Source organism: Camelus dromedarius, chromosome 5, assembly GCF_036321535.1.
Source record: "Camelus dromedarius isolate mCamDro1 chromosome 5, mCamDro1.pat, whole genome shotgun sequence".
Taxonomy (NCBI): Eukaryota; Metazoa; Chordata; class Mammalia; order Artiodactyla; family Camelidae; genus Camelus; species Camelus dromedarius.
Window position 1 is genome coordinate 25,551,731 of NC_087440.1, and position 24,312 is coordinate 25,576,042.

Below are 24,312 nucleotides of genomic sequence, written 5' to 3' on the forward strand. Positions count from 1 at the left end.
TGCTAGGCAGGCAGCTGATATGCAGGCTTCCCTTCTTGGCAGGAAGGTCTTCCTCCCCAAATGATGGGTACATCAAAATCACATAGTCTCTCTCTGCACCCACATCACTTGTGCTTCCCGTATGGAAAATCTGTGTTACTTTAAATGTGCCACTAGTGTTAGACCAGCAAGGGCATTCCACTTCACACTACTGAGTGGCATCTGTACATTACCAGGGTTTACTTTTCATTAGCTAGAGTAACTTCTACAGGTCCTAGTTACAAATGGGTGTGTCCTCCTCTTTTATGTATCTCAGAGAGGGAATTAAGAGGGCTTAACATTCAATATGTTAAGAGGTATTTATAGAGTAACAAAAATCTTTCACCTTTTGGCCCTTTTATGAAAAATTTACTGGATGCCTAATATATTTAATATTCAGTAGCATGTGAGAATAATTTTTATGCAACTCTGATAGTTAGAAAGATAGATAACTCAATTATTAGATCATCTATCAAAATATTCAGATGTATAAGAGGCTACTAAAAAGATTGATGACTGAGAAAGTCCACTGATTCTCTAGCCATCATATTCATGCATTTGGCCAGACAACATTTTTCGCTGCCTTCACAAGCAAGCTTCATTACCCATCACTCCACTGAAAAGAGTTTATTATGAGGCTGCCATCTTGGCAAGACTATTATTTAGATGATAAATGCTGAGGGGAAAAAAAGTGTGTCTACTTTTTTTTTTTTTTTAAGAAAAAAGATGAGCTTTTCTGACAGATAAAACAAACAGCATCTACATTTCTAATTAACTTAAATTTGGCAGATACAAATATAGGTCAGTTAAAGCTATGATGTTATCTTCTGTCTGAATTTTACCCTTAATTTGTAAAATGTAAATTAACTAATTAGAAGAAAAACAGCATGATTAGTGACAAAATGCTTCAGCTGGGTCTTTGCTTCCTGACATTTATGATCAACTATAATGAATTATTGCTTTTTTAAATAATTGATAGAATGTATATTTTTGGTCTCACCACAAGGAAAGAAATTTTACTAAGAATTTATAAAAGAAGGCCAGAAACTTAGCAAAACAACAGGACTTTGCGGTGTACTTTCTGAGGAAAAGATGTACATAAAATGGCATAATATTAGAACTATTAGAAATAATTGGGTTAATGTATGCCTGTGTATCTAGGGTTGAATTTAGAGGAAAGAAATGTGTAGCCATTAAGTCTAGAAAATCCAGTAAAGAGACTGTCAGGACTTAACCCTCTCCCTGTCATTTCAAATAGACTTGCTGTGTACTCAAGCAATTTGTGAGAACTGTGTACATGCATGTACCTGTGTGCTGGGTGGGTGGGGTTTACAGTGTTACATGGAGAATGGTTAGAAAAGAGAAAAGAATTTGACCACTTCAGTTTCAGCAGGAAAACTTATCAGTGTTAAGTAAAATTAATCCATGTAATAGTTGAGTGAAAAGAGGTTTTCCACTATTTGTACTCAGATGAAGACTCTACAAGAACTACCTGTGCAACGTCAGATGTAAGTATCAATTGAAAATGACACAAAATCCTGAAAGGTAAGGTCTGCAGGATGGCCACGCTTTGGACCAGACCCAGGCAGGCAGAGCAGGACCAGGGCTGTCAGTTCTCACAGCACACAAAGTTAGAGGTCCCACCTGAATGAGGAATAGCAGGAGACTGGAGCTGAAGGCTGGTGGGAAACCAGCCAGGAGCTGAAAGTGTTTTCCAGTGCTGGGGATTGGTTTCCAGCAACGTAACAACTTTTGAAAGCGTGGAGGAAACAGAAAGGGAAACAACTCCAACAAAGAGGTACGATGTTCACGGTGCCACAGGAAAGGTCAAAGATTATGCAAAATAGGTGAATAGTGTCAAGCAAGTGCTTCAAAATTTCAGTTTTAATTTTACGTATATCACGAAAATACTGATCTTGGACAAAAGTATTCTTAATTTAGCAGACAGTTATCACATTTGGAAACAACATCACTGAAGCACTGGAATACACTTTTTCCAATACTATGACAAATATATGAAACTTTTCACATTTTGCAAAGTGCAATCTAAATGCTTGGAGAATATTATTACATGTACTTTTTTCCTTCCATCCCCAGATCACCATGATATTGCATTAAGAAATAACATGGGTAACTAGTCAGAGCAGCTTTTCACCCTCTATAATTTAACATGGAACATATTTATACATGACAGAAAATTCTCCTGACAGCTCTCTGGTCTCCACCTAACTCTTTAACCTCTGAAAACAGGGTACCCTTCTGATGCAACTACTTTAAAAGATACCTAAGATTTACCCATGCATATGTTAATTCTGCACTTTAGAGGTAGTCCTCAAACATGGGAACTCCAATCAACTGGTTTCTATCTCAAAGATGGAAGACTGTAAAATATATTACAGCACAGAGACCTCCTCGTTTGTTTAGTTTCTCTCTTTCAAGCATTAACAATCTCCTTTCACGTTTATCATTTTGAAGAATGATTTCAGTTTAATTAAGAGCATTAATAGGTCCAAGTAAAGTTTTCAGCTTGATGGTAGCTGGAAAAACAAAGCTAGAGAAATTTAAAAAGCAATCATTTATCTTTATTTAAAAATTTGTAATATTTCTGTAAGGAAGGCAGCATTTCATGTTTATTTCTGGAACAGGAGAAAGGCAAAGACAGTGATGCAGTGAGCATCAGGTACCCTGCCCAGACCTGAGTCCCTCAGTATTGCAGGAAGGTCAGATCCTTTCAGCATCATACTGGTGTGTCAAAATAATGTCAACAAACCATCATACAGGGGGAGGAAGAATGACCTTTCAGTTCTTCATGTTTGGGCTGCCTATGGAGCTCTGGGCGTGGGGTATGCATGAATGGTTTTCCTAGCTGCTTGACAAATGCAACTCCCAAGGTTTCTTTCAAGTGTGATTGTTGAAAGCCCTAGGTTCTTACATTTTGGGACAACTTTCTAAAACCATAAAACTCACAATGGAAACTGATGATAACTATCAAGATTCCAAATAACCAGATTCAATGCAACTACACTAAAATGACTTTATAAAATATGTTTAAATGTGAGAAATGAAGGTTAAAAGTTAGGAAATTTAGAGATAATTTTATTCACATAAGAGTAATACTTATTGTTAATTAATTCGCTAAACTTTATTATGATGCCATTATATCACAGTTGTCTTCTTTCTCCCCCTGCTCATAAAAATAGGCATTTCTCTACTCTCCCTCTCTGGGAAAACCCACTTTGACTATTTCTACTGCAGATGATTCCTAAATCAATCTCTCTCTGCTCCATCATTGAACTCCTATCCCATAACCCAGTTGCCTCTGGACATTTCTAGTCATCGCAACTGAAGTAACCACTAACCTAGGTTATTTTCCACTCTCAGTTCCTTCAGAGCACCCTTGTTCTCTCCATCCCAATACCAAAACCTCAAAGTTATCTTTGTCCCACACTGCCCATATCTCTGTAAGTCTAAATAGTCTCCTTTAATTTCTACTGCAACCATTATCATTTGGGAATTAACAGATTATTTCAATATGGATGACTGGAATAGGAACTGTGTTCCTATCCCCAACTTCGTGTTTCTGCCCACTCTAAACATTGCTACTAGACTATCTATCCTAAAGTTAGGTCCTGATCACGTCACTCTTCTTTCTATTCAACAATCTCCCCTGGCTTTCCAGCTCTGTGACCTTGACGTGTGCGCTTAACTTCTCTATGCCTCAACTGTCTCATATGAGATGAGGATTAAGTACCAGTATCGACCTCACAGGACTGTCATGTGGACTGAAGAGGATAATACACATAAGAGCTTAAACCAGTGCCTCAAACATAGTTAGTGCTCAGTGTCAGCGCTTTCTGTGATTTGTATACATGTTTTGCTTCTCTATTGGACTGAATTAAGCTCCTTGAAAGCAAGGTTAGGTTTTGCTCACCTTTGTCTACTCTGAAATGCATAATATGTTGCTTTTACATAGACGAACCTCAGTATCTACTGAATTCAGTCACATGTCTGTGCTACTACTCATGCGAGAATGTGTTGAATTAAAAATCTGTAGTGATAAAAATATTTCACATTAAAATAATGAAAGGCAGTTGGGGCTGATCAAATATTTCGGTCCAGTGTTGAGTTCAATACAGTTTTACACACCTGGCCTATTCACACAACCAGTGTCTTGTTTTTCACACTTCCATAATCAATATACAGCGTTCTGAAAGTATTATAGCCAAAGCTATCAAGAATGACTGTGACACCTCATATTTATGTAACTTGATAAGCTTTATGGATTAAAAAATCCTCTTCTCTAAAGAAAGGAATTGTGCATGAAATTCTGATCACCTGAAACGAGCTATCAGGGATGCTACAGGACTAAATTTAAAATGGGGAGGTGGTGATGATTAGCAAAGCTGCCAGAAACAAAAGGGAAGGAAATGGCAAAAAGGAATATATAATGAGAAGCAGAAAGGGGTTAACAAGGTACACTGTTGACGTGTTTGTGAGAAAACAAGGGTGAACAAAACACAGGAAATATCTTGATGTTAGTGATTCAAGTAGAAAAGGGAGTAAAACAGGAGAGGAGAATTTACACAAATCATGAGGGTACACTGAGAATGTAAAGGAAAGAGCAAGAAAAAGAAAAACACAAGAGAACATAAGTGACTTGTGTTAATGGATGAACAGAATTCATAAAAGAGTTTAGTTTTTACAAAAATATAACTTCCATTGTTTCAAATCAATAACTTCAGGCTTCTACCTTAGGAAACTAGAAAAAGAAAAGCCAATTAAACTGAAACTAAAGAAAAGAAAGTAAATAATACAGATTAGAGTAGAAATCGGTGAAAAAGAAAAAAGAAAACCAATAGGAAAAGTCAGTACAACTAAAACTTGGTCCTTTCAGAGGACCAAAAAGATGGAAAAACCTCTAGGCAGACTGATCTGGATAATCAGACAAAATGATCAATATTGCGAACAAAAAAAGGTGACATCACTACAGATTCTCCAGATATTAAAAGAATAAGGAAATTTTTTGAACAAGTTTATGCCCATACATTCCACAACTTAGATAAAATGAATGAATTCTTTAAAATACCCAAAGTATCCAAGTTCACTAAAGAAAAAAAGATAACCTGAATCTGTATATCTATTAAGTAAATTGATTTTGTAGTTAAAAATCTTTCAACAAAAATAGTTTGATTGCAAAATTCTACCTAATATTATGAAGATATAATAACAATTCTGCAGAAGCTTTTCCAGAAAGCTAACAGGAGGGAATACTTCCCAACTCATACTGTGGGGCCACCATTACTCTAATACCAAAACCAGGCAACAAGTGTAGAAGGAAAAATAAATCACAGATCACTATCACTCATGAATGTAATGTAAAAATTCTTAACAATTTTTTTTAGCAAATTAAATATAACAAAATATAAGAAGGATATTGCTTCATGACCAAGTGGAGTTTATCCCAGGAATGCAAGGCTGGTAATAATATTCAATAATCAATGATTACAATTCATCATATTAACCAATTAATAAAAAAAACCCATACGATCATCTTAATAGATGCAGAAAAAGCATTTTGACAATATTCAACATTCTTTTTGATAAAAACTCTCAGCAAACTAGGAATAGAAGGGAGTTCCCTCAACCCCAAAAGGCAGCTACAAAAACCTATATAGCTAACATTATTCTTAACTTACCACTTCATTTTTGTATGGGAGATTCTATAGTGCAGTTTTAAAAAAAAAAGCATCTTAATTGAAAAAGGAAGCAAACTGTCTTTATTCATAAACAATATGGTTGTCTATATAGACGATCTTATGGCATCTACCAAATGATATTTTTTTTTTTAATGGAAGTACTGGGGATTGAACCCAGGACCTCGTGCATGCCTAAGCATGCTCTCTACCATTGAGCTATTTCCCTTCTGCCAATCAAATATGTATTAATAAATGAGTTTTACACTGTTGCAGGATACAAGATCAATATACAAAATAAATTGTATTCCTCTGTAGTAAATGAACAATTGGAAACTGAAACAAAAATCACTTCCTGTAAAATCAAGGAATATAATACACATAGATTTCCAAGCTGATCTAGAAATTCAATGCGACGCCAAACAGAATTTTAGCGTTTAATTTAGCATTTAGAAACAGTTTCTAAAATTTCTAAAATTCACATAGTAGTCCAAAGGACCAAGAATAGACAAAAATAACTTGAAAAGAAAAATAAAGTTGGAGGACTTACACTATCTGTTTTCAAAATTATGTTACAGTGATCAATATGGCGTAAAATTAGCACAAAGACAGACAAATTGACCAACAGAACAAAATAGAGAATTCAGAAAAAGGCACACATATATGATTAATTGATTTTTGACACATGTGTAAAGGCTATTTAGTAGAGAAAGGACAGTCTTTACACCAAATGGTTCTGGCACAATTGGCTATCTGTATCTAAGAAAATAAACTTCAAGCCATACATCACATCACATATAAAAATTAACTGAAAACAGAGAGTAGGTCTAAATGTAAATTTAAAATTATAACTCTTTTAGAAGAAAACAAAGGGAAAAATCTTTGTGACTTCTTTAGATGTGTAAATCTGTAAGATTTTGTAGATATAACATCAAAGGCATAACCTAAAATTTGATTAACCTGGTCTTTATTAAAAGTAAAGACTTCTGATTTTGAAAGTCACTATAGAGAGAATGAAAAGACAAGTCACAGAGCGGAAGACAATATTTCATGTCTGACCACAGATCTGATAAAGAACTTATATCCACAATATTTTTTTAAACTACCAAAACTCAATAATAAGAAAACTAAAAAGTGAACCAAAGATTTTTGTTTTCTCCAAAGAAGACAACTAGGTAAAAATAAGCATTTGGAAAGATTTTCAATATCATTTCTCATTACAAAAATACAAATTAAAATCACATTGAGATACTACCATACAACTATTAGAAAGTCTGAAGTCTTTCCAGGGAGCACCTGGAACTCTTATAAGCTGCTGCTGAGAATTATAAAATGATACAACCACTTTGGAAAACAGTTTAACCATTTTGTAAAAAGGTAAAAACCCACTTATCAAGTAAATATCCCAACCATTTTATTCCTAGGTATTTGCCCAAGAGAAATGAAACCATACAAAGATTTTTACATAACTGTTTGTAGCTTTATTACTAATATCCAGAACAGAAACAACTTAAATGTCTATCCATAACTTAAATGTGAATGGATAAACAAATAGTGGTATAGCCATGCAATTGAGTATGTCAGCAATAAAAAGGAATGAACTCTTGATATATTCAACATAGATAAATAATAAGAAAATTATGCCGAGTAAAACAAGCCAGACAAAAGAGTACATGCTGTATGATTCCATTTACAGGAAACAGAAAATGCAAACTAATGTATAGTGACAGAAAACAGATTAGTGGTTGCCTGGGTGCAGGGAGAATTGAGGGGACAGAGAAGAAGGATTACAAAGGGGTATAACTTTTAGAGGTGGTAGGTATGTCCACTATCTGTCATGGTGGTAATTTTATGAGATTATACATATGTTAAAACTTGTCCAAGTGTACACTTTAAATATGTGCAGTTTACTGCCTGCCAATTATATCTCATTAAAGCTGTTTTTAAAAACATCGTTATTTATAAAACACTTTTTATGTGCTTACTTTTTCTGTACCATGTATTAAAAAAACTCTGATTCTGTGGATTTTTTTTTTTTTTGGTTGGGGGAGGAAATTAGTTTTGTTTGTTTGTTTGTTTATTTATTTTCAGAGGAGGTACTGGGGATTGAATCCAGAACCTCATGTATGCTATGTATGCACTCTACCACTTGAGCTATACCCTCACCCCTGATTCTGTGGATTTCAAATCCAACAATTTGGGTGTTATTTATTCTGGGTGCCTGGATATATCCGACAGGATTTTACATTAATCCTACAGATGTGTGTTTTAAATATAGAATAAGAGGAGCTCTAGAGAGAGCACCAGAGAACACCTGGCCCATTTTTCTCGAACCACATGGAGGTGAACATCTATACCTCATAGGTTAGAGAGCTTTTTAGCTTCAGCTTAGTGAACCCATTAAGTGACACAGTAAGTAGCCTCTTGTAATACATTTATCACCATGACTGACGTGAAGTTGCATGGTGGACAGAAAGGACACAGGTGTGAGTTCAGAGGGAGACCTGGGTTCAGGTTCAGTCTTTGCAGTTTACTGTCTCCCTCCTAACTATGAAGCCCTCAAAGGCGGAGGCCAGGTGTCTCCAGACTAAGAAGAGCTAGTGAAATGTTTGCTGATCTAAACCAGTCTTCCTCAAAAAAGCTATTACTTTTTCTCATCAAGACTGTTAAGAAGCACATAGGCTAGGTACACTAGGATGGGCTGGCACATCAAGGCTGGGGAAAGAAGTGGACTTCAATGTTCAGTGCAGACCAGCATTACCATCTGAAGTTTTCAAAACAAAAAAAACCTCCCAAGTTCCAGGCTCCACCACACACCAATTCAATCAGTTCTCCAGGGATAAAGCCCATGTCAATATTGAAAATGCTCCAACCATGTGATTTGAATACATGGTGAAGTTGGAGAATCACTGCCCTAGACCCCAAGCCATTGTTTTCAGAAACGAACTCTATTCTCGGGCTCCTGACTCTAACCGTGCTCCTGAGTCACTTCCTTTATTTTTCTCTCACTCTCTCTGGACAATCATAATGGCTGTATTTCTAGTCTTAGAACGGACACCCAATCATCTGCTTGTTGGTTTGATTTGCGGTAACATTTCTGAAACATGTGACTCATATTAACTCTAACACAGTAGGTCAGCAAGAAGAGTTATCTTTTCAACAATTCTGCGGCCCCCGGATTTGAAAAAGTAGTCAACAGGTACTGGTCAATAGGTGCCCCACTCCCCTTCAACAACAACAAAAATCTTGCATATGCTTGAAGACAATGATCATAAAGACATCTTTCTGATTATTGTCTGATTTCTGTCTGATAAAAGACATCAGAAACTGATTCACTGATATTTCCTTATAGGTCTACTTTCTTTCCCATTAATCCTTTGAGTAACTCATTTCAGTTTTCTCAACTATCTCTTTATTGCAAATATCACTTCAGTGGCCTAAGACAACATTTCTAGTCTCCATTCAGATTTAGATTTAAAGTCAGCATTGAAAACAATTAACCATGGCAGAAAATAGGAATTCCCGGGTGGCGAAAGTTCTTGTTATTCACATTCCAAATTTAGAAAAAAATGGTACTTAACTGTTAATGAGAAATCATTCTTATAAAAGTACCTTATACACACAAAAAACACGTCCTTGGTCCTTTTAAAATACTGTGAGGTTACTCCAGCTAATGACAGTGTGAAGTGTTTGTCTGGAACAATGAGCCATCAGTATCTCACAACCAGCTCCACTATAAGGGATGGAAGAGCAAATTATTGTATTTTACCATTAGAGAGGCCCTCTGCAGTGCATTTGCTAATTGTTTGTCAATCTGTCTCCTGTTGCTGCTGATGACTACTTGTTAGCAGACGGCAGCAGGCCCTTCTGAGGCTGCCGTAATTGAAGGTTTGCAAGAGCTTCTACAGATGAGGCACATACTCCAACTTAAGACAGATGTGACTCGGCCTTGTTTTTAACAAGACTGAAATAACTGGGAATCTGTGATTTGGCTAATTGCAGGCTTCCTGGAAGTATCTTAATACGGGAAAAACTTTGGACAGCCTCTGAGAAACACCTTCCTTAACTCTAGCTGCTTGGCGGCCCCATTCTAAATGCCTCACCTCTCAAGTTAGCACAGACCAGAGAAAGCAATCACTAAACCATTGAGTAAATAACCAATCTTTAAGGAATACTTAGAGGTAAGAATGAAAGCCAAATCAATTCTTGCGGCAGAAGGTATTAGCTTTGCCTTGCCTCTAGGAGAGTAGACTCTCCGGAGCCAAGGGTTCAAAAATCCCACAGATGGAGCTCAGCTCTTAATCTTTCCAGTGACACATAAATGTGATCAAGACCATATTTCCTCTGGTGCTCATCTCCCCTCTTGGCCTAACACCAGAACGAGAAATGACTGTGGAAGACAAGTGTACTTGCTTCCTCTGGTACTGTCCTTTAGACCCAGTTGAGAGGAGTCCATGGCCTGGACCCAAACTTTAGGGGATCTGCTCTGGCCTCCTCTGGTACCCTGGCCTGCAGGAAGAGGAGTCTGCGGAGCAAAGGGAACACCTTCAACCTGACATCTGTCCCCTGCAACAACTTTCTAGGCCACAACCCATGTTACCAGGGGCCTCAGAAGTTCCTGACTGAGTAGTCCTGAGATCACTCTCAGGAGTCTTCTCTGTCTCAGGTTTATCTGTCTGGTAAGAGGGAAGATCATCAGAGTGGGCACTTTTGCAGTGAGAGATGACCAAGGGCAGAGGTTTGTAGGAAGGTACATGGAGCTTGGATGTGAGGGCCAGGGTGTGCTTGAAACCTCCCCAGGTGTAGGATGGAGCCAAAGGCGGTAAGAAAAGGGAGGTGGGCTATGCAGGGGCCACCTATCCCTGTACTGCCACATTCAGCCTGGACCTCCAGTGAGTCTAGGCATTCTTAATGCAACTCTGAACTCCCAGATCTTCATGCAGGAGAAAAGAGATTTTATTTATTGTCTGTTAATTAAACACACAACCTTAAATATTTGGGCACATTGTATATAGGCCTCCATTCATACTCTTGTCCCAGGTCCCCAAATGTTAAGGTGGGCCCAGTTTCCTCCATCCTCTAAATAAACTATGGAATATCTTCGGCTCAGGATTTTCGAGGCATTCCACATCAAATCTCAAATGAGAGACCTTGCTGAAGTTTTGTGAAAACAAATAATCAATATAGGAGTAAAAATATTTACCAAAAAGTCTTCATAACATACACTTGCCACTTAGTTATCAGTTACTTTCTATTTTATAACTTGTACATAAATAAACTTATGCTACATCTCATGAAATAGATCTGCAAAAGTCTATAAAAGTTTTTTAGAAAAATCAGGCATTTAGAAAAATCCTCAACGGCTGATTCAAAATGTTGTTGTCTGTTATGCATCAGGAAATTCATTTGTTCAATAAATATCTACTGATCACCTACTAGCACCTATAAGTGCCAGGCATTCTGCCAGCTTCTGGGCATTTGATGATGGAGAAAACAAATAGATAAGACAGAACTCAGTATATTAACAGGAGAAGGGTGATAAGCAAACAAGCAATTACAGTATTTCACAAATGCTATGAAACTGTCATCAGAACATAAGGGGGGCATTGAGCCCAATCCTGAATGGCAGGAAGGTTTCCCAAAGAGATGTCAGCCAAGCTGAGTGCTGAAGTTAGCTGAATAGGGGTTTACCTGGCAAAGAAGGAAATTAAAAATGTCTACTCAGAAGACTTCTAAATTCCACCGAACGGTGACACACAGGAAACAGAGACTGAGGAGAGAATGTGGGTATATTTATTGACCGCCAGGCACTATGAAAGTGCTTTCCATGTATTAAATAACTGACCTGCATAACAATATGGTGAAGAAGGTACGATTAACCCCATTTTACTGAGGAGAGAACAAAGGCTCAGGGAGGGTCAGCAAGTTGCTCCCAGCCATGGGACCAGAAAGTGGCACGGCCTGGATTCAAACCCAGGGAACGGGCCTGATCCCTCCCATCAGTTCAAGGATCCCCAAACTGGAAAAATCACGTTCAAACAAAACTTTGCCTTACCCTTTCTAGTCAGTAAGGGCTGAGATCTGCTTTGAGAGAAGTAGAGAGGTCTATCTTCCACAGGTTTTATAGAGTCCACTGATGACAGTATGTCAGAGTGTGCCCAGAATGGCAGGTGACAGGACTGAACTACAAGTGAGAGTCCCATGTTCTTGATTCAACACTGTTGAGTACTGTTCAGTGCTGTACCGTTGCCTGTGGTTCTTTGCTATGTAGAGTCATCAATATTTTCATTCAAACGGAACCACTTTAACCAGTGAAGTGAGCATAGGGTGTCTGCTTCTGCTTCTTCGAAAACAGAAATTAGAACCCAGGTGTGTAATCTGGCCTCAGATTGCAGAACTAGTTTCCTTCTTTACCTGTCACCATCTGAATAGGAAAATAAACGTAACATAGGTCAAATTGTCAGAGAGCTCATTTTTTGATTATATAAGTAGAATGTGAAGTCTTTTTTTTTTTTTTTTTGGTGCTAAGTGCATAAGGAAATATGTTTATACAATATCTACCCCTAAGTATGAGGTATACATATGTAAGTACATACATATTTTCTGTACAATCGTATATACATCCCTACATAATTTGGGACTATAGTATGGTTCAAATGCTGCTTCTCAGGGGCATTCTTTTAACTCCACAGAAGTAGAGACTGCAGACTTTCGAGGAGCTAATTAATTAAGTCTATTTGCCGGGAAAGGCAACTTATGTTCTGTACTCAGTATGTCTGATTTTAGGGAAGGTGACTGCATTGCAAAATTTAAATTTGTTGGAGGTTAATTAAGCCAGGGAAAATTCCTGAAGCCTTGATTACAAAAGAATAAGTGGCACACTACATATAGCAAGTAGAAACAGCAATGTAAAAGGTAAAGCTCTTTCAAACCAGGTAAATTAGTGTTGATATAAATGTTTCCAACTACAGTCTATTCATGCACTCAGACAGGGGTAAGAATTATAAAGCAAAGTAAGGCTGAGTGAGAGGAGAGAGATGACTGGTGGTGATGCCCTCTAGACTGGGTGGTCAGGGGAGGTCCCCCTGAGGAGGGGAAATTGGAGCAGACACCGGAATGTCATAAAGGGCAAGCTCTGTGGGGATCTGAGTGAAGAAAATTCCAAGCAGAAGGATTAGTCAGAGTGAGGGTCTTGAAGCAGCGTCGCTGCAAGGAAGACGGAGGAAACCAGTGTGGCCAAGAAAGTCTAAGAGACGGAGAGAACCTCAGGTGAGGGGAGAGGGAGAGGTGTGGGCAGAATTGGGGTGGTGGAAAGGCAGACCACACAGGGCTCCGAATGTCATGGTAAGAGGTTTGGATTTTATTTTAAATGTGATGGGAGGTCACTGAAAAGTTTTAAGCACAGAAGTGACACAACCTGATTTCTATTTTCCAAGAGTCACTTTGGCTGAGATATGAAAAACTGACCACAGGAGTGCAAGTGCTAAGTGTAAGGAGACTGGTTTGGAAGCTGCAGTCATAGTCCATGACAGAGACGTGGGGAAGCTGGGGCTGAACGGACCTGCTGATGGACTGGTGATAGTACTCAGGTTCTGGCTTGAGTATGTGGGCATATTGTGGTGCCACTAGTTGAGCTTGGGAGGAAATGGGGGAGTAACCAGCTTGGGGAAGAAAATCAAGGGTTTAATTTTGGACACGTAAAGTCTGAGATACCTATTAGATACTCAAGAAGAGATACTGAGTAGGGAGCTGGATAGACAAACAAATGTTACTCAGGGGGAATATTAGGGCTGGGGGTAAAAATCAGGAGACAGCAGCATAGAGATGGATGGAAAACAAAGCCATACTCTCTGATGACATCTCCCAGGGAACACCCAGGGAGTGAACTTTGATAGAATAGGGAGGAGGGGTGAGCACTGATTTCCAGGGCCTTCTCGCCTCGAGCTGAGAGGAAGAGGAAGAGCCAGAGGACACTGCTGGTGTGTCAGGAAAAATCCCACAGGGGCATCTCTTGGAAGCCAAGAAAAGAATATGTTTTAATAAAGAGGGAGGATATGATCAACTTTGTCAGAAGTGGCTCAAAGGCTGAGTAAAAATACCAAATTATATAAAAAGAAAACTCTTAGAGAAATATCAAACTAAAATTTAGAAGCTCTGTAGTTATTTATGTGGAAAAATGGGTTTAGATAAGGTTACGATTCTACAAGCATTAATTGAACAGTAGTATCCTAAAATCCAATGTTTAATCTAAAAATAGTGTGATAATCGTGATAATCATTTCATGATGCATGTAAGTCAAATCACTATGCTGTACACAGCCTTAAACTTACACAGCCCTGTATGGTAATTCTATCTCAATAAAACTGGAAGAAAACAAACACAGGGTGACATTAGATAAGTTTTTATGTTGACTGAAGGATTATCACACAAATAAAGTAATTAGCCCAAATGCCAACCAACAGCCTCCTTGAAAGGCTACCTACAGTTGGGAGAGACAATTTCCTCTAACTCTGAAAAATCTTAGCAACTGCTAATAAGATTTTTTTTCTTTTGTTGAGAGGGAGTTGTGTTGAGGCAAAATATGAAAAGAGTAGGGACCCAAACTTTCATAAATGGGCTAAGTCCTCCTTCTGTCAAAATGCACCATCACTGAGAATTTTGTATCATTATTACAACCAAAATTCCACATCCAAGTAAATGCCTCTGTGTTCCATTTTGAATGTCAGCATGACCTGCACTCCTTGGCCTCTCTGAGGACACTTGGTGAACTAGTGACTTTTGTGTTGAGCATTTCCTCCTTGAATGATCTGGAACATTCAAAACCAAGGCTGGCTCCCTCCTACCACACAACACGCCCTAAGTGAATTATGCCCACTTAGCTGGTATATATTCAAAGAATGTATTTAGGAAAAGCAAGTCAACAGCAGTGTAAACAAGACATCATTAGGATCTAAGAAGCAGCATGCAACAAAATGATCCAAAATCCAATCCAAATGAAGCTATTAAATTATCCATTGCTCAGAGCCCTCTCCAGTCACGTCAATAATCCATAGATCACGCATACAGGTGACTGGATTATTTAATCAGCCTCTAAAACACTGAGGGAGAAGCACACAGTAGACACTCAAACAACAGCTGATGTGTTCTAGAATGAAGGGACGCCTTTGGAATGTTTAAGGAAGCTCTGCTCTTTGGAATTCAATTTGTAATTGTTTCTCATGGAAGACTTGACCAGTGCCAAAGTGGGGAGATGGTCTCAAAACATAATGATTATCAGGTTTTTAAAAAAAAATCCCTTAAGCAATCTAAACTTACACAATTTGATTTTCTTGTCACTGCTTTCCCTATACTATCAAAAATGATGCTTTCTTTACTATTTCAAACTCATCATAAAATTGCTAAAAATCTGAAATTCAATTCGCTGCATTACTGCTAATTTGAATAATGGCTGAATAAAAGACAGGAAACGCTGAAGCAGCATTGATTTCTAAAACATTTTGCACTTTCCTCCTCCATCCCTGTAAAGTAAAGCTCGGATGCTACGCACAATTACACAAGAAAATCAAGAAAGCCATTACATTCAGCATTTTGTCATGATCATTGTTACCATGGCAAAAAGTGGGCTTAGTTTAGCACAGCTGCTACGGGCGGGCGAGGTCCACGGGCCTTTTGTAAAGCTGAGTAACCATAGAATGCTAAATTCTGTAGTCTGTCGCTGTTTTATTCCCAGGGTAAGACTATTGTCTACAGATGCTACACTCTCTTTCCTTAATGATCTGGACCAATGTCATCTTATTGTATTCTTAGAGTTGGCCACTGACCGAGGGACAAAAGTTAATCTAGGAAGGTTACCTCCTGACCAACCTTCTGATCTAAGGAGTAAAAAAATATCTGATGTGAAAGCTTGGGACTCCAACAATAGAAAAAGCCAAGTTTTAACAGCTGTTCTGTAAATGAAGAAAGAATTGTGCTGAAAACAGCACGGGTTTGGGAGTGAGAAAGACAAATGTGCAATGACTAGTGTATGGCATATTATTTTTTCTGAGTATCAGTTTAGTTATCTGTAAAATGGGGATAAAAGTAACTTCCTTGTTAGTATTACCTGGGATAATCTGCAAGCCCAGACACAGACACATGGTGGGTACTCAGTAATATAGCACCCTCTCCTCTCCTCCAACAAACACCATCCTCTTCTTAACCACTAAGATCTCCATGCTTTGGCTGTGTGATTTTTCTTTTACCCCATGCCTTTGGGAATGTTGATTGAAACTGGTAGGTAAACTGTTTGTTACCACTGAAAGGTAATTCATTTTGATCTTTCATATTGTTTGGAAACTTTCCTTAGAGAACTGAGGATAAAATATTTTTAAAGATCTGACAGTAAGTGTAACTTTCACATCAAGAGGATAAAAGTCAATGTCGATATCATAATATGAACCACCGCCTGTTTTTCATATCTTAAGTGACACCAATATCATCACTGTAAAATGGAAAACGGAGTACAAACTAATTTTGACTGGATGCAGAGATTTCTAGTTTAAAAAAATGAAGCAACACGATGAAAGCAAAGAAGTTTAAATGATCTGAAATGAAAACATTAATCAAGTCTCCGTATTTACTAGAAACAAAGGCTACTCGCATTTTTACCAGCTAAACAAAATATTTCTTCTAATGAGATTGCATCTGAGTATCGTTTATCTTAAGAGAAAAATAATGGGGCCTTACCTATTCCAGTAGCTCCAGAACTGGTCATGCAGGTAGGCGTGGTGGCTACATTCATCACCAAATGAGGCTTTGCTTTCAATCCAGTGAATTATGTGCCCTTCTACAGCTAAGGGACAAAGCATTACTAACACAGAGCAAAGGGAAAGGAAGATTGAAAACTCTCAACTCTGTCCAGGTCTCTCTATGCTTCACATTAACGAGCAGAGACTTCACCCTCGCTGTCATCTACGGATATAATTATAAGACAACACCCTGTACATGTTCGTTCCAAGAAACCTCTATGCTACAACCGCATCCCTTTTATTTTCATCATCTTCAAAAGTCCCTCTCCTATTCTGAGACTGCCTGTATAAGTTGACAAGTAATGTGAAAGCAAACCAAGGTGAGGGTGGCTTTTCTACAGAACCCTGTTTTAAAAACTCAATACTTAGAGAAATGACTTGAGAATGAAAATCAGAATGTCTTTAGAAGACATGTTTATTTCTTAAATCTAAGTAAAAGTTTTCAAGGCATAGATTTCTTCTGAACCTATATTTGCTATTTTAAAATCATCTTTTCCAATTATTTCACACATTTACATGTAACAAAGTTATAAACCTAACCTAGATTCTCTGGTAACACTTGCTAAAATTAACAAAGATTTGAAAAGTGATGGGAAAAAATCTCTTTTCTCTATAAACAAATGTATAGCAGAGTTTAAGAACTTACCAACTGGTACTTGTAAAATAAAGTCTGGCGTTTTGTCATAACCCTTCGCACGGAGCTGGTCTTCATCTACAGGAGGAATAAATACTATTACTTATAACAGTAGTCCATTAACAAGACAGCAATATAATAGCTTTTCTTCCTTAAAAATGTGTAAAACTTACTAATGCAGTCATACATATCATTCTTATGTATGCAGTGCTGTGTCAGAATAAATGAACTTTCTTAACAAACCGGAAGCATAGATATAAAAATGCCTTTTTGTCCCTTCTGCATTTTTATGTCTTTATTACAAACATCAATAATTCAAGCTGTCAGATGCTACCTTTTTATAATTGAAACTACTCAAAATAACGAAATATACTTCCTGATTAAAAGAAAAGGCTTCCACCACCATGAATACCACTAATGTTATCAAGCCAAGATTGACAATTTACAGTTAGGCATAAGCGCACTGGCCTTTACAATTATAAAACAAATGCCTTCATTGAAGCAATTAACAAAGTAAAGTTGCAGTTAGTAAAACTATTCCTATGCACAGGAGCACAAGGAAGGGACAAGGACAATGAGATCCCCATAGAGAATTAGTTACCCTCCTTAACGCCTCTAGTTTGCTATTGTTTCTGGCATTTACCAGAGTTTTACTACTAACAATATGTAATTCTGAAAAGCAAACAGGCTTTGAGATTTTTTTTTCTAAGTCTGTTTGATTTCTTGATCCTCTTTGTAAATATCAATGATCCATCCAGGAGGAAAGGAGGCAGGAAAACAGAGAGCTTGACAAAGTTGGAAAAAACCTAGCTAGGTGCTTGGTTTAAAAAAAAAAAAAATCCTTCAATATTTTCTGAATGCTGTCCTTGACTTCTAATGGCATTACAATGTGATTCTGAAATGAGCAGTTCTCCGTGAGATTTTGGAGTGACCTGGTCATTCAATTCCAGACATGGCTTTCTGTCTTCACCCAACCTCAACTAATGGCCCAACCAAGTAACAAGGAAGGCTGTGTGGTCTCTTAACACCTACTGGGCTGTTGACATTGTCATGCATCCCATTCGCCTTCCTGCATCACCTTTGATTAAAATTAATGGCCCATTCCCCGTGTTGGGTAGCTTATTTCCAATCCATTTGTCAGGCCAAGACAGTGGTTTCATGGCCAATGTTAAGAAACTCTGTTTTAGAACACTCTTGTGTGCATCTTGAAAGGTCAGCATTTTAAACGTAAATAACCTTTTAATGACAAGACACATATTTACTAGATATTGAAGTTAAATTTGGTCAGAGATGATATCCTTTTACCATCCAAATTTTAAAGGACTGATGAGGCTAGAATTCAGAACAAAAATAAAAATCTAAAAAATGGTAAGTTAACTGCTGAGATAAGAAACTACAAATTTAAAGTAATCTTACTTTAAAAACAAGAGAATTTGGAAAACCGGACCGCAGATGAATAGGACTGAAAAAAACTTCTATCCTCTAAATGCATTCTGGCTACAAGAATGTTTAATGGAAAAGGCATTTATTAAATCAACCCCAGTGCCTTGAGCTGATGTTTCAGGTGGCTGATGAACAGTTTTAAAAGCTGGGTTGACATTAAAAAAGAGAGATTAATATTTTATTAAAACTACCCTAGCTTGATCAACCTTTGCAGATGTTAAAATCTGTTTCAGAAAGAAAAATGATTATGTTTCTGACAGCAGCTCAAAACAAAATTTCAAAGGTCACCAAGCAATCCAAATGTGCACACTAAAATCCCTTAAAAAGCAGGTGCTGCCCTCCTGTTCACTGTCCTAAAGTTAGTAACACAATACTTGCAACTCAACTTAAATGTCATGACTAACTTAATGTGAAAATTAATTAAAAAAAACCCTAAACCACCAAACTGAACACAAACATCAGGTGAGGCTAGGGAATCCCTCCATCCTTCTGTGGAGAACCTCAGAGCGCAACAAGGTGGTCATAGGTTTTCTCCCCACCCTCTTACCTCCCCCTCTCAGTATGAAGTTGATCCAAGGATAACTTCTAGAAGTCTGTGTCACCACCAGTGACTTCTTTTTTTTTTTTTTTTTAAGTAAAAAGGTTATTCCACACATCTGGAATAGTATGTTATTACATACTGGGTATCTTCTCTGTCCTTTAGTTACTAAACTCTCACTGCCTTACCCTCCCTTGTTTCAACCTTCACACTATTTCTTTCAACTGAGATTTCCCAAGAAAGGGGGAGGGAACAACTTGGCAAAGTTCAGAGAAAAAGACAGTCCAGGTATAGGAAGTAGTGTTTATGAACAGGTGGCCTTGCTCTCCTGGGTGAGGCCCCAGGAGACGTTTCTAACACAGATCATCCTACTGGGAGATTTTTAAGGTCAGCCCCATCCATCTGGTCTGATTTCCTGGCCTCTGCTTTATGCTCCTTCCCTGGCTCCCAGACCTTGAAAGATTCATTATCCAAAATGCTGGGTATGGATTTAAAATATAGTTTGACCGTTTGGCGGGTCAGGGTTCCAACTCGAGGATATGGAGGTCATGGCTCAGCGGTCAGCCCCCACTACTTCCCTTCTGTCTCACTCTTTGTCCACTCCCCGGTCCTACTGTGCAGGGGCCTGTCTCCCACACACCGGGCCTGTAGCCACTGCTCTGAGGTGCATCTTGGTCAGCAAAGAAGGGACTATTCATGGGAAGTTTTCCTTGCGTTTTTTCTTTGATCTGTAGTTTTTAAAATAACATTGGATTTATCCATCCCTTAAAGTTTGGGCAGAATTCCCCACAATAAGCACTCTAGGTCTGGTGCTACTACAGTGGATAGCTCTTCGGTGACCTCTCCTATTTCTTTTTTGTCTGCTGATCTGTTTAGATTTTCATCTCTTCTGCAGTCAGTTTTGCAATTTATATTTTCCTTAAGAATCATAAATTTCATCCAGGTTCTTATTTGGTTACGTATGATTCTTTGATCTTCTTAAGTAGAAAACTGGATGTTAAAGTAACTTACTGTCTCCTTCAAGAAAAAATGATCAGGATTAAGAAAATACAAAGAATAACACTAGTTAGAAAAGGGTGGGGGGAGGGTAACAGCAATGTTTTATAACAGCATTTTAAGTATAACTGCCCTAAATTGCTAGGGATCAATGTGAAATCAATCTCTAAACCCTGAATACCTAGTGAATACAGCAAATACAACAGGGCTCTTCTGATTTAAGGTATATTAAAAACACCCAATGTATTTCCTAACTAAACTTGTTAATGTCATAGTTCAAGTGTTCATTATCAAAACTAATATAAGAATATTCTCACTCAAAAGCAGACTTGTTAGCTTCCAGATCCACCAAATGTAGGATAATGTGTGCCTCATGAAACACCGCATTTCTGAGTTTGTAAAGTCTTTCAACATTCCAGGTTAGACATGATCAAAGGGGCCTAGAGAAGCTACGTGACTGCCAACACCTGGACCTCTCAGACAGCTAGATACAGGCAAGAGCCCACCTCAACCAAGCTCTCGCTTGTCCCACTCTTAATTGTGGCAAATATTTAAGTTTGTTCTTGTAATACTTATGAAGTAGAGAAAAAAATTCTCGGTTTCCTCCTAGAAGATCTGGAACACAGGAGAGGAGATGGCTCTCTGCGGCACATTACTTAGTTGACGCTTGTCTGAAGAGGAGATGAACGAGATAATCTCTTGATTTCTAACATTTTAACGATCCTCTCTCCAACAGAATTAAAAAACCAATGAAACTGCATCCACAGATAAAACTGATGTCAAATTTTTAAAAACAAGCCAGGTCTTCATTTACTTTTAAGTTGTTAGGCCTGCCTTAGAGGACATTTTAAAAAAGCAGTCATGCATATGTAAAGAACACAGCGAAAGTTTAATTTCTCTGGCCTTTTAATTACTCTCTCCTCTAAACGCCCAAAATACCCAAAGCAATTAAGTACTAATTACACAATTTCTGTTTTTAAAATAAAGGGCTGATTTTGAGTCAGAGAACAAAACACATCTGAAACTAGTTAATACATACTTCAGACTCATAGGAGGGCAAAAGGACTACCAAGAAAAAGTTTGAGGTTTTCTTTTGTTTGTTTTCTTCAAAGCCTTTAAATTTAAGACGTACAGTTATTCTTAGAAAAATTATGCAAAATTCCAGTTCATAACATCTGAAAATGAAAAGAAAAGTAACATTCTGACATGGCCTTTTATCTTTGAGTTTGTCAAAAGGTTTCTAAAATGCTAGGTTAAAATATCTTGTATGACAAAAAGAATCTTTTTAACACCTGTTCCCTTGTTACTAAGTTGGGGAAGGGCAAAAAATACCCATCAACGCAAGTGAAAACTACAGTGAATCTTTTCTACTCTAACATTTTGGGTTTTTTCTGTGCTATTTTTTTTCCCCAAACGCTGTCTCATTCAATACTTGGAGCTATGTATGACCTTTGCATCCCATATTTTTATATTCTCTAACAGTTAGTTTCACAGCCTTTTCGACCCAATTTAGGAAGTTACTGGGGTTTCAGTAATAGATGCTACTATGCTATGTAAACCATGTGCAAAGGTACGCAGGACAGATATGCATTTAATGGGGAGACCGACAGCATAGATGAACGAAATCTTTAGAGAACCTGAAAATTTCATTACAGCCATTAGTTTCAACCTCTTCCCCTAAAGCCTCTTATCAAAGCCACTAATATGGAATACAACTGACTGCTCTGACCTTGTCCTTTCCTTGTGTCTTTAGGGGACAATACCAGTGAAAACTGAAGTGCCCTAAAGACAGGAAACAAATGGGAGGTCACCGGCCGGGACGGCACAAAGTTAGGAGGGGCAGGCTGGTCCCTGATGACTGGCGGCTGTGAGGACCGCACGTGAACATCAACAAGGAAAGCATTCCGTATTTTACACGGCGTCACTCTAGGTTCTTTTGGTTTAATGTCACAAAAGAAGGGACAAATCAGCATGGTAGAGTAAAAAGAACTCAGGGCAAGATGTTGGGGCGGGGAGGGAGATAGGGCCACACCTGTGATGCAAAGCCTGGGGCCAGTTTCCACTAAACAGAACAAGGGGCCTGAATGTCCACAGAGCCCTTTCTAACCCCAAATTCTGAGGAATGGCTGAGTGTTAGCCTTTGTCTGCCCCAGTCACACGTCAGACCCTTTTGTCTCTGAGCCAGTCTTGATGGAGGGAGGCATATCAACAGTTCTGAGATGTAAAAAGGACCCCTCCACACTGATACACATGCAGGACCAAAGGAGCCAATCCAACAAGGACAGTAGTAGATTTCACCCCCCAATGCCTTTTGGTTATGGGGAGCAAAATCTGAACTTGCAGCCCGTTTCCTGAGAGGTGGGCTATCTGATTTGTTCTGTTCTGTACCCTGCCCTGACTGGCACTGCCATGTGACTGTGGTGGGCAGTCAGTAATGTGACCGCCAACCACTGGCCACGGGAGTGGACACGTGACCCAGACCAGCTGATCAGAGTCCTTTCCGAGATTCATGGTGGGGTGAAAGAGAAGCACCACTTTTCCCTGGGATGTCAAACTCTAAAGAGTAAACAAATCAGCAACTGCCAGGGATCTCCTCTGTTGCCTGAGAATGACGCCAACATAGGAAAAGGAACACAAAAGGGAAAAAAGAGGAGATACTGATGACTTTGTCTTCTGGATTCTAGATGCACCAGAAGCAACCTTCTCCTTTTGGACTTCACAGGTGTATCTCTGAACCAATAAATTCTCCTTTCTGTGTGCATGTATAATCTAGTTGGACTGGATTTCTGTCACTTACAACCAAGGACGTTCCAGCTTATCATCAGTGGCCAGGGAAGCAGATATCGGCTGAGGTGAGTTGTCTAACCAGAGCAACAGTGAGGGAAGGGTTGTGGGCCTGAAGCAGGAAGACTACCATAGACAAGCAACCTGTCTCCAAAGTTTCAGAGAACCTGCCTTTCAGCCGCATACACATGTCTGTGAGTCTCTTCTCTTGGTCCCGGGGAAGCATACACAAGTATACTCAGTTAGGGAGGTAAGGAAAGATGGTCCCTCACACTGACAGTCTCTGCTGGAAGGGGAGAACAGGACCCAAATTCTGCCCCAATATAATGCTCCTGTTACCCTGAAAACTACATCTTATTTTAAACCTTTACTTAGGAATCTAAACAGTTGCTGCCTTGTGAAATACCTGACCACCTCAGTTCCCTTTAGCCTGTGTAACCATGTTTTCTTTCCAGTCTATTGTTCTTGGCTGCTAACATCTGCATGTACACACTGTCTTAGCATCCTAAGTCTCATCTGTTCTCACTGCCTCTTCTTCACCTGAAGCCATAATCCCAGTGTGTCACATCATAATCATTTCCCCAGAGCACTGCTGCTTCAGGTGGGGGAATTAAACAGCAGGAGATAAACTCTTAGAAACAGAGATCCTGACTTCTTATAGCAAGGGACATCCTCCACTAAGCCTATCTGGGCTTTACAGATGATCCCCTCCTGGCATTGCACAGAGTAATACATGAACACTAGAAAAGCACCCATGCAAAATAAGCTGGTGTGTGTCACAGGGCAAGACCAAACAGGGCAGGGCGAGGCAGGGATAAAGCAGATGTCTCTCAGGTGTCACTCAACATAATTGTCAGCTTCCACTAACAGGGCATCATTCACTAGAAAGAATAAAATATCTCCAGAGCCATTCTTATTAAGCCAAACTTAGTAAGAATTTGCACCAGACAGTGGCGGTGGAAGTCACTAATGAAAGTCCCTCTGACCTGGAGGTATGCCAACCCACAGCTGGTTTATCTTCAGTCTCTGGTATGAGCTTTCATGTTTTCCCTAACAATGCAAACAGTCTCGTCATCTTCTCCCTGGTGCTAGTTTCCTTTCCTCCCTTGTCTTTTGTCCAAATCTCTCCCCTGAACCCCTCAAAAGAAAAAAAGAGGATATAATAAAACATGGTCTCATTAATTACTTGAGATACAAATTGAAACATCTCCATCAGTAGATGAAATACACTTTCTATTTCACTGATAGTAGAAATGGGGCAAACCCTTAGCAGAGGGGATAAGGATGGTCACAATGCAGATTGGTCAATTTAAAGTTTCAGAAGGGTTCTTTGTGCTTCCAAGGCTAAAACTGGACAGCAGGTTCTGCATGCCTTCTGAGACTGTAAATGTTGATCAATAAAATGTTAATTCTAAATTA

The 24,312-nt window shown here is 38.7% G+C and overlaps 1 protein-coding gene across 5 annotated transcripts in view; it reads right to left on the reverse strand.

Annotated features, from left to right (window-relative positions):
• The window catches only part of CDIN1 (CDAN1 interacting nuclease 1), a 224,503-nt gene that overhangs the window by 101,292 nt on the left and 98,899 nt on the right, over positions 1–24,312 (reverse strand). For 4 of the 5 annotated variants that reach the window (XR_837230.3, XM_010981181.3, XM_010981185.3 and 1 more), the window contains 2 exons: positions 17,145–17,210; positions 16,437–16,542 (listed from right to left, as the gene is read on the reverse strand). Coding sequence is in view for 4 of the 5 variants with exons in the window: in XM_010981181.3 (XP_010979483.1) it covers positions 16,437–16,542; positions 17,145–17,210 (172 nt within the window). In the remaining variant the exon portion in view is untranslated. Of the gene's footprint in view, positions 1–10,946; positions 12,136–16,436; positions 16,543–17,144; positions 17,211–24,312 lie in introns of those variants that run through there. The other variant, XM_010981186.3, reaches the window with a different exon arrangement.